Source organism: Lipophrys pholis, assembly GCF_963383615.2.
Source record: "Lipophrys pholis genome assembly, chromosome: 3".
Lineage (NCBI taxonomy): Eukaryota > Metazoa > Chordata > Actinopteri > Blenniiformes > Blenniidae > Lipophrys > Lipophrys pholis.
In genome coordinates this window covers 20744022-20755600 of record NC_137627.1, presented here as the reverse complement: position 1 = coordinate 20755600, position 11579 = coordinate 20744022, and the positions used below count along the sequence as shown (strand labels likewise).

The window sequence follows — 11579 nt, the reverse complement described above, 5'->3', positions numbered from 1 at the left end:
GAAGGCCTCGTGAAATTGTCATGTTTATTGTACCTCACAAAACTCATACAGATTTTAAACCATAGTTTACCGATATAAGAACAGTTTCTACTCAGCAGCAATCACCACACCCAATACAGAAGGACACATTTGATGTGCAATATGTTTTATAAAGTATCAGTGCAATGACAATGACTGAATGCATAATGGACTGCAAATGTAAGTTTAGTGCCTTTGATGTATTTCATAGTGCTTTGAGTGGATTTTAGAGTATTTTTATAGGATTGTAAAGTACTATTAGTGGATTTTACTGTGCTCTTAGTGTATTTCATGAATGATGTACTCTTCTATCTATCCATCCATCCATCCATCTATCTATCTCTCTAGACACAATGTGAAATAATCATAATATGACAGTTTAATACCAATTGTATTGTTGAGATTTTACAATATTCTTTACAAGGTTTAGGGTATGCATGTTATTAAAATAGACACCGAATCAGATGGATTCAAACAAGCGTTTTGTGAATGGCTGAATAGTATGTGTTGAAATAAATCTGAAATATTTAACCTCTGAAATTCCCATGGAAGTGAAATATATTTCACTTGGAGGGTAAAACACATTTTGCTTTGCATTGTGAGAACACAATGGGAAGAATAAAGGCTAATTTATTATTCTGAAAGAATAAGATTGAAGTCAGTTTGACACAGAATGGATTAAATGGATTATCTCCACACCTTCTGGAGAAATCAGTGCGTGTTAGTTTGATATTGAAATTCCATATTTCAATCTGACGTTTCTAGATTTTTATTTTGGCTGCAGGATCCTCGTGCTTCTACTCTGACTCTGTGTTTCTGCGCGTAACTTGACGCATCCCATGCTGGAGCAGGACAAAGCTGCGCTCCCTCCTCCTCCTCCTCCTCCTCCTCCTCCTCCTCCTCCTCCTCCTCCTCCCAACATCAGCACCAGAGGTTCATGGAGGAGAGCCAGCGGCAGAATGTGCTGCTATGCAGAATTCACAGTGGTCCCATGGTTTCCGGAGGCACAGTCCCACATCATAAATCAACGCTGTGCAAGTCAATTCTCTAACAGGCGCTAAATAAATCTAGCTGTGTCATTTTAGTGCGTCTTTTTATCCTGTATTTAAAAAGCAGAGTCTCTATAGATAAACTGCTTCTGGTGCCCAATGCGGTTATAGTCTCTTGCCTTCAGAGTGGGATGTTCTCAGCAGCAAGACGTGCAGAGAGGCGGCTGCGAGGGGATGGCAGGATGTTTGATCGTGATCCTCCCTGTCGTTTCCCTTTTTATTTGATCTGCTCTTATTGATCCCCCTCATCATTAGATGGTGCATTAGCGTCAGCCTTATTTCCCAGGGTGGCTGCTGCACTCCACTGTGGCCCGAGATGGTGCTGGTGTTGGTGGGGGTGGAGGGCAGCGCTCATAGTGATGAATGGGGATTCCCTGAATGAAAACCGAGCACTCACTGTGATGTCATGCTGATCTTATATTCAGTATATATTCAGTGTTCAGTCATGTTGTGCACTCAGTGAGGACTCTTCCCTTTTCCTGGGGGTAAAGCTTTGCCACGCCCTCACTTCTGGCATGCTTCCTGCTGATGTGCGAAGAGCAGAAGAAGAAGAAGAAAGAGCAGCTTGTGTGTATGAGTCCCTGATGAAGATGCAAACACTGCTGAGGCTTGGAGGCAGGAGTTGGGCTGATGCAGATGGATAACTGTGGCTAAAGCTCCACCTTGTGGAGGACCAATGGGTCTGCAATTCCCGGAGTTAAAGTAATGCCATTGAATGGTGATACGAACAATATAGTGACTATCTTAGTCAACACGGAAAATGCAACAGTGCCCGTGTTGAATCAGGGCCTGGGGACACTTATTTGGATGTCTTAATCACCATGTCTGTTATCCTTTGTCCATCTCTATTGTCCAAGTATCCGTTATTCAAGATAAAAATAAATTAGATTGTTCACATTTAAATCAGAACCACACTGGTCGGAGGGAAAGAGAAGACACGATCAATGACCATTTAGACAAGAATATCTCTGTTTTCATCTGTAACCTTGCTGTGATGTTTTCCATGTAGTAAACATCCTTCTTCTCCATGTCACTGTCGGGGCCCGAGGCTTCAGCCGGGAGACAGCCAGCATCTTTTTGGAAGCCAAACCATGGGAACATTTAAAAACAAAATCCAACAAATCCATCTGTCTTCTATACTCACTTTGTTGTGAGAGTCACGGAGAGCTGGAGCCGATCCCGGCCCACTATTGATCTATTGATCAAGATAGCCTGGACCGGGCGCCTGCCCATCAGAGGGCAAACACACAGACAAGCATAGTGTTAACACAATGGACAGTGACGTTGGTGAAACGTTCATTTCGACAGGATATTACTGTGTTTTGGGGCTACACTCGCCAATCCTCATGCCAAGCTATGAGTGGTGACAGTGCAGTCCGAGAGGAACAGAATAAAAAGATGCCCTTCGTTTCATCCAGCTCTGTGGTAATTATGCTCATTTTAAAAAAAGCACTTTGTGCATTTAGAATCTCAGTTTGCAGTGGATGCTGCATTAGACACAGTGATTCCCACCTTGAGGTCCACGACCTCCTCTGGGTGTACCAGTGACAAAACTACTCATCATTACTCCTGCCTCTGTACGTTGGTGTGTGTCTGCTAACATTGTGCTTCTAGTGATATTTTGGCAAGCTGTGGTAAACAATATCGCACAAATACAGAAATGATAGAATGCAGTAAAAAAAACAAAAAAAACAATCTGAATATAACCCGGGGTGACATAAATGAGATTTTAACAGCGAAAAGTTCTCAAATCAACTTTTATTGTTTTCACCTCAAAGAAAGAGAAGGGTAGTGTGAAAGGGAAGGGTTAATTCAATTTCCCGATTTATTAGGCAGTTGCATTTTTAAAGGGTCTTTCACACGCCCGGGAGAGTCTCAGTCTGTGTAGGTCAGGACGGGAAGCGGCGACCATTCATTACAGAAACTTCTGCTTCACCATCTCAGTATTAAAACATGCCCTTATACTTGTTCTTGTCCTCTTGGTTCTTCTCCTCCATGCGCATATTGAGCACAGCCAGGTCCTTTTTGACGGCCTTCTTCATGCCCGGGTCCAGATCCAGCACCCTGCTGAAGTCCTGCCGGGCCTCGGCCTCGTTCCACACCTCCATGTGGGCTTTTCCTCGCAGGTAGAAGGCCTTCACTACACCTGGAGGACAAAAACCACACGGATGGACAGGGACACCAGTGACTCTGAGTGACTCTTTTTTTATTGACGTTTGTTTATTTTGCACAGGGTCAATACAATACAATAGATTGTATATTGTCTTGTATTGGTTTAAATTTCTCAATCTAGTTTGCCCATGGACAAGTGTACACATCCAACCCTTTTATTGGATCTGGTTTTATTAAATACATGAAATGTACATTTACAGCTGTAATCAAAAGCTTCACACACTCTCTAAGAAATATGCCCGACATATGGAACACAGAATAAACTATAATGCTGCACGACAGTCCTTCTCACTAATAAATCAACTGGCTGGGTTTAGATTATTTTGTCCAAAACTGAAACTCTCCTGTCGTTGATCTGCTGCATCCATGGGACACAGGTTAAAAAACAGAGCAAACAAATGAGAAGTCTTTCAGCTTTATGGCGCCTGTGTTAGTGTCTGTGAGTGACAAACCTGGGTGGTGATTGACGATGTCGCTGGTGTGCTCGATGACCTCGTAGTACTCCTCCATGCGGAGCAGACACTGGCAGTAATTAAGCGTTAAGGTGGTGACCATCTTCTCCAGCTTCATCCACGGGACGTCCCACGACTTCTCCTGAAGAGGAAAACAGATTCACAGGATTCACATCTGATTAGTTCAGTAAAATGTGACACCTCTTGGTGTGTAGTCATAAATAAAGTCTGAGATGTGAGGTTTTCTAAGTGTTTCCCAAAGGTATCATTGCCGTATTACACAGAGTAAAGCATCCGTTGGATAACTAGGCATTGTACATGTTATATAATTCTCAGATTCTTCTGTATCTGATCAACTGCATTGAAGTTTGGGGAAAGGCTTGTTAGACAAACATCCTGTCAATTTTCATTTTACAGAAAAGAGCCATAAGAATAATTAGTGGAAAAAAAAATATAGAGATCCAACAAACCTGTTATTGATCTAGTCAAATTTATTGAAATTTCACGATATAGTAGAATATTCAGCAAATTATACCTAAAGCTCACAAACAAACTTTACCAGTCGATGTCCAGAACTGATTTGTGAAAAGAGAAAGTAAATATTACTTAAAAGGGACGGAAATTTTGATGAGATTTAACTGTTCCGTTAATATTTAGGACCATCTTAACGGAAAATCACATGCAAGATTTAAAAATGAAAACCAGCATATTATTAAAATACAAAGAAGTGAAGTAAAAATAATAATTACTAATAGTGTTGGTTATATGAGAAAACTCTGAAATGAATGAGAGTCCACTGCATAGTCATTTTGTTTGTTGTTTTGTTTTTAATGATTATGTTAAACTTATTGTTTGATACAAAGGAGCGGTTTACATAAGTTTTTTCTTATATCTGCTTCGTGTCGTTCAGAAGTTTAGAAATTTTTGTTCTTGTATTGTTTTTTGGTTTTTTTTTCTCTTTAAACTAAACTAAACTAAACTAAACTAAACTTGCTTGTGGGGTGCTTTTAATACTAAATATCTGGTAAGTCTTCATATCAGGTCTGCAACAACTCTAACTCTTGTATTTAGATCAAAGCTTGTTTACAATATTAATTTCGCTCCATTACACTCACAACATTTTAACGTAATGATTAATAATTGAAAGATCAGCATTTCTTCCAAAAATGAAAAAGAAAAAACAACAAAACCTCCCCTGACCCTCACAGCGTGGATCTAATCACCCGTGTCTGGACATTCTTGAGGCAGATGATGGCCTCCTTGTACTTCAGAGTGGCCTCTTGGTAACGCCCCTGCTTGTAGAATTTGTTCCCCTGGCCGTGCAGCACAGGAACGACCTTCAGCCGCTCCTCGTCGCTCAGGGCCCAGGACTCCCTGTTGTACTCACTGGGCTGCTGCACCTGATCGTCTCACACACACACACACACACACACACACACACACACACACACACACACACACACACACACACACACACACACACACACACACACACACACACACACACACACACACACACACACACACACACACACACACACACACTGGTACTTAAGTTATGAAATTCTCCAGCGAGCCTCGACATGTCCAGTATCGTAAACAAAGTATTTATCCATCCTCAGTCAGAAAGAAAAAAAAAATGCCAGATTGATTTATTTCTTTACACTGAATTGTCTTGACACATAAAAGTCATCCCGCTCCAAAACAGATGTGCTTCCTAAACTTTGGCTCGTGTGTGGAATCTGCTTGCCGGCCAAGTTTTTCGCTTCCCGCCTTCCTCACCTTGAGCAGCTCCAGGACGAAGTAGAGCGGCTTGGGTTCCTTCATCAGCTCATCCAGGTCGTCGTAGCCCAGGCTGTTGTAGGCAAACATGTTGGCCATGCCGCAGGTGTGGATGTGCCAGTCGACCGGGTCTTTGCCCTCGGCGATGCGTCGCATGCTCTTTGACACAAGCGGATAAACGCCAGTGTGCTGAAGAGAAGCGAGATAATCCAAGAGTATCGGGTCAAAACACAAGATGACCCCGTTTCTGATCATGCAAAAGTTGGTAACCAGCAAAACAAAAAGATTCATTTTCATTATCCTAATGTATGATTTTGATTGTAATTATTTCAGAAGTGAGAATAGCTGATGCTCCAAGTTTATGCTTTGAACTGAGACGAGTATAAAACCCACAATGCCGCTGTGCCCACTGTGGCCCCACTATTTATATTTGGGTGTCCCAAATGGACCCCCCCCCCCTCCTCCATTGGAAATTTACATTCAGAATAAATCAAATAGCGTTGTTTGTACCATTGTCTCGGATTTATAAGATAACATGTAATCCAATTTACATGCTTGACAAATAAATACAAAAAATGGGAAATACGATATAAATTGCTTCACCGCAAAAAATCATCAATAAGTAAATAAACAATTATCATCAGCATCAATCGATTTAAAGAACCACACAGTTTGCACACAACAACTATTCTTAAGCAACATTTACAATAACATAACTGCAATAACTCGATAAAAAAATCTGTATAAAATACGTATATTCAAACTATTTTTAAGAAATGATTTTGCTTGAGCAAGTTTTTTGCATTTTTCTATTCCTTTAGTTCTTCCCTATTTAATTTGTGACGTTATTTTAAATAAAAAAAAACCATTTTGCAGCAGAAGCAGTGGAAGCAATCATCCTTTTAGAATTACGTGAGTCAGTTTCTCCTGATTTTTTTCCCCCAGTTACTAATAATCTAGTACAATTTCCACGCTGACGCCTTCGTCCAGACTTATTTGGTATTATCATTTGTAGTACTGTTAATCAGTATTGTTTTACTTTTGAATCACTGTGAGCTTTTCTAATACAATGAGGTAATACTAGTAATAACTAGAGGTAATATAATAATATTGAAGTTCAATTTTCCCACTTGATGTTTTGGCGCCCCCTGGAGGCCACGGCACCCTTATCAATTGCCTAAATTGTCTAATGTCGAACTCTGGCTCATCTTCTGCACTTTACACACATTTCACCACTGGGAAGAACCAACAGTTACAGTTACTGGGTCAACACGTTTGTTTTCCATGTTGTAATTGTGTTTTATTTCTAATCCAACCTTTGTAATTGCTTAGAGTACCAACGGTGATGGAGACGACCAGAAAGGCTGAAACAGAATTCTCTTTTAAATATTTTGATATTTATACTTGCAAGTGGAAATAAACTAATTCACTGAGCTGTTAGTTTCCTTTTCTCCATCCTGATTTCATTTAGCAATATAATTATTTCTCTTTATAAAGATGGTGTATGTCACTTTGAAATTCACTTCTGTTGATAATAAGCTGGACATGTCACATTAGTTACATTTTTCTCTAATTTTAATAGAGATATTCAACAGGAAGCAGCTTCAGCCGTGCCAAAACTATTTTACTATTGAGCAAAGTCAGTTTCCACAAAGTGTAACATTTATTTAATTTATTGAAATAAAAAAGAAGCATCACCAATCCCACATGAAAGCAGAAAATAGGCTTTAAATTGAATAATATTGCTTAAATTGATGAAATGAACAAAGTAAATATTGACATTTCAACTTCAGAATTGATAAACATTTACGCTGTATTGGAAGAAGTGATATTTTGGAATAAATCTGCACGTCAATCAGGCGTTTCGTGGCTCTCAGACTGTCAAGCAATGAAACGTTGACCAAAATGTAAGATTCAGTGGCTAAAATCTGAATAAAAATGTTGAAAATGTAAGACTCAGTGATAGTGCAGGACATTTCCAGTGGAGAGTGTGTCGTCGCCGTGTTGTTCAGGGTGAAATAAATTCACTAAGCCCCATCAAATCTAATCAGAGTGGAGGAGAGTCAGTCGTGCTGACTCAGCAGTCGTCAGAGCCGATTAGGGAAAAGTGAGGCTGCTGCAGATTAATGACAGTGTGCCTCAACCCATCTGTCTCTGACAGTGTGCCATGCACACACAGACACACATGCACACACTCAGTTTTAGATAAGGTACACATGCAGGATAGGCACACATTCAGAGGCAGCGTGCTCTTTAATATTGGAGTTAATAAACTTAATTTGACGTGTGTTGTGACTGTTCACACAAAAGCTCTGCTGTGACAATGTTAAAAATGTTAAAATCTCTGCATTTGTTGGCACTGTCATCATTCCACTCGACATGACCTATTTTGTTTGTAGAGACGTGGTGTTGTGGACTAAGTTATAGACAGAATCAGGTGAGAGCTGTGGCTTTGGTCTTGTAACAGGAAGTGGTCATGCATAAAATAAGCCCATAATAATCAAATTTGAAATTATCATTGAAAATCAGCCCAAACCTGATTTAAATACATGCTTGTTGGTATGATCCCCTGCTTGTGGTGGTTTTACGTGATCAATAATGAAATAATGAGTTTTGTACAAAATGTGAAAAGGTCAAATGCTGGGTCAGGGTTAGAGATGGGCCTCCTTTGGGGGGCGCCGACGAGCAGTGAGGCGGGAATATTTGGGGGTCGACCTTTTTCTAGGATTTAGACAACAACATTTAATCGATAAGTGTTTGATAAAACATGGTCATTTTGTACTTTTTTTTATTGAGTTTATTGTAATCAAATCAAATCAAACAAGACATTGTTCACAGTCACGGACTGTCAGATATTTGAAATTGAAGGATTTAACAAACACAAGATGAGTTCTGCTTTCTATTTTCTGTTTAATAGTTTGAAAAATGTGAATTTGTCTGACTGAAATGTATTTGCATGTGCAGTGTGGTTCAGACGCTGTGAGGCTCCCACACTTTGAACGTCTCTTATAAGATTTAATCAGACCTTGGTGAGCAGAGTGATTTGGTTACACAGTCACTTCTGTACTGAAACAAACACGTCTTCAACTTCAGCTTTTACTTCATAACTGGATAACATCGACATGTCCTGTCGTGTTGTTTTGATAGTTTCTAATTGAAAGCAGCGTTTGTGACGTCCACATCTGTAGTGAGTCGCACTTTCCACAAAATGTCTTCCAATTTTGCCTCAAAAACAAGGGAATCGAACGTCGTGGTGTTTTTGCACTCACAATGGTGTCACACCAGAACTCGGCCACCTCGCCGATCCTCATGGAGGCCAGCAGACTCTCCCAGATCTCCAGCTTGAACATGTTGCCAATCACAATCTCCATGGGCGTCCCCACCACTTTGCTGTCGTCTATGACGGTGCGTTCGTCGTCACACAGCTGAGTGCGGAAGTGGAAAGTCACCTGAAACCACAGAGAAGCACAGATAAAGATTTGTTTTCTTCCCATCACCAGGTTATGGCTCCAACAGTCATCTGGAGTCATTTAGTGTAGAAATCTGTGCTGCCATGTCTTTATATGTTGAGAGCTTGTCCTGTCTATATTCATAGGTTGTATGTTATGAATGAGGATCCAGATCAACTCTGAATGCAACAAGAATAAACAAAAAGTAAACGCTCATCCAACCAACGTCCGTCTTAACTCAGATCTTATGTCATAAGCGTCACATGTGCGCCACAGAAAGAGAGAGGAAGCGCATGCCAGCGCCGCCTGGCTTTATAATATCCAGGGAAAGTGAAATTGAAAAGAAACATGTGCATCCTGCTGGGCAAAAAAAAAAAAAAAACCTTGATTCTTTTAGAAGCTTTTCATGCATTTTTGTATTAACCTCTACAAACAAAACCAGACTGAGCGATTTAATGAAGTCACGATGCCACAAAGCTGACTAATGATGACTGAATAATAATACGTTCTATTCATACATGTCTTGTTAAAAGCAGGGTTAAAAAGTGTTTAACAGTTAAAAAACAAAAATAAAAGTATAGATAAAAGAAGACGTATATGTGTGAGTATGTAAACATAACTAACATTTGGGTAAGAATTAAGCAAGCACTAACATAATTTACATAAAAGTGTCTGAAAACAATACAGTAAAAATAATTTTTTTCAAGAAGTGATAAGGTGCCAAGATGCATAAGAACACTGTGCTTAAATGATTGCACAGGACTACTGCAGAATAAACAATGTCTTATTTATTTAATTTGCATCAATCAAGTTTTAAATTTTCAAGTATTGGAAAAAATATTGTGCATTCAGTTTCTAAAGGTTTTGTTTCAACAGTCTCTTTTAGGTTGACATTCATTAAGTGTAGTAGACGAAGACTGTGCTGATGAACTGCACGTCCTCTATCGCCCTCTGCTGGCCTTGGGGAACTATAACCAGCCTCTCCACGTGCCTCTGGTTCAGCCACGGAAGTTTTAAATTGAGCACATTACAGTAAATGAACCAGAGAATGATGCTTTCATACACCCCGACGTCTTCACCAGGAAGCACTGCAGTCGTTAAGCAAGTATTAAAATTTTTAGTACACTCCTTAAGTTAGTAAACGCACCATGATCGTTGGAATAGAAGCGTCTAAACGTGCTTTTTAGGTATTATTAGATAAACTCAGTTCACATCACTGCTGGAAAATGATTAAGCATCTTTCCTTTCATCGTTCCTTTGTTTAGTATGTAATATTTTTTTCCTTTGCATCTGGGCAAATGTATTCTAAAAAATCAAAGTAACAAAAGACAAATGAGCCAGAAGCATAATCCCACTTTATTAAATTCTATTCGGCAGTCTCAGTTGTGTTTATGTGGGCAGTCAGTGTATAAGTAAGAGGAGTGGGTCATCCTATAACCCTTCAATAAGCAGTAAAAATCTGCAAATTTGTTGTATACACAAAACAATGGCGGCAGCTGCCATGTGAGGTGTTGGAGGTGTTGGAGGTGTTGTCACAGAGCAGGATTACTTTTTCAACAACACAACATCAGTGGGGTACAACTAACCTGTCTCATGATGGTCTAAACTCAGCTCACGTTCACGTTTAATCGCTACTAAACTATGAATTGTAATTCACGTCAACATTTTTAAAAAGTACATAAATTGAGATATTTGTAAAGTGACATTTACTTTAATAGATTAATAGTATTAATATAGGCTTTTGATTTATGTTTTGACTCACCTGATGTGATCTGTCCAAAATGCACAGTGGACCTGAGGTGTATCTGGAATGATTCATATTTAATTTTACACATCATTAGATTGACACTATTTAGATTTATTACATGCAAGCTTTTGTGTTATTCCCTGTTATTTTGCTTATAAGTCATAAAAATCCTAAAATAGTGATAAAACAGTTTTGTACCAGAATTTCTAATTTTCACATTGTTCTGTCTGCACAGACCACCGTGTGTAAATGTGTGAATGTGTAAATGTGTGAATGAGGCGTACAGTACCTTTGCCCCAGTGATGAATTTGGGGATATCTCCGGTGCCTCCATGTAGGATGGTTTTCTTGATTCCCTCCATTCCCAGCAGCATCGCGTCCTGCATGTCGGACATGTTTTATTCTCTTTACCCTGATCCAAATGTAATTCCCAGCATGTATTTTATGAATGAGTCTGTGATGCATGGGGGGGGGTACACGCATGTAAAAAGTGTGTGGATGATTGTGGAGGATTAGGGAAGGTGGAGATAATGAGATTAGAAACTTCTCCTCCTGTTCCTTATGTCTCTGAGGCGTCTTATGAGTGTTACATCCCTGACTCAGGTGATACTGCTCACCAATGGTGAGTCACCATCAACACCTTTCCTGGAAACTTCCAGAAAGCAGAGAATAACCCAGAGGCAGAACAAGAAAAAATTTATCATGCGATAATCATACAAAAACACATTGTCATCAGTCTTTCATGAAGGGCTTCTCTTTCTTTCTTTATGTTTTTAGACGATTATGTCAATCTGACAACAGCTGATTGACGTTTAGAATCCACATTCCTGGCCAAGATGGCAACAGCACCAGGTTACAAGTCCCTTTAAAGAAACATTATAAAACACATATGTTATGAAATTTAAAGCCAT

The 11579-nt window shown here is 39.6% G+C and overlaps 1 protein-coding gene across 1 annotated transcript; it reads right to left on the bottom strand.

The window, feature by feature from the left end:
• Positions 1-2805: 2805 nt before the first annotated feature.
• On the bottom strand, positions 2806-11221 carry aipl1 (aryl hydrocarbon receptor interacting protein-like 1). The gene is made up of 6 exons (XM_080458975.1): positions 10959-11221; positions 8743-8922; positions 5474-5662; positions 4915-5091; positions 3692-3833; positions 2806-3213 (listed from the first exon to the last, which is right to left on the bottom strand). The coding sequence occupies exons 1-6, from the start codon at positions 11061-11063 to the stop codon at positions 3014-3016; spliced, it is 993 nt and encodes a 330-aa protein (XP_080315101.1). The 5' UTR covers positions 11064-11221; the 3' UTR covers positions 2806-3013.
• Positions 11222-11579: the final 358 nt, after the last annotated feature.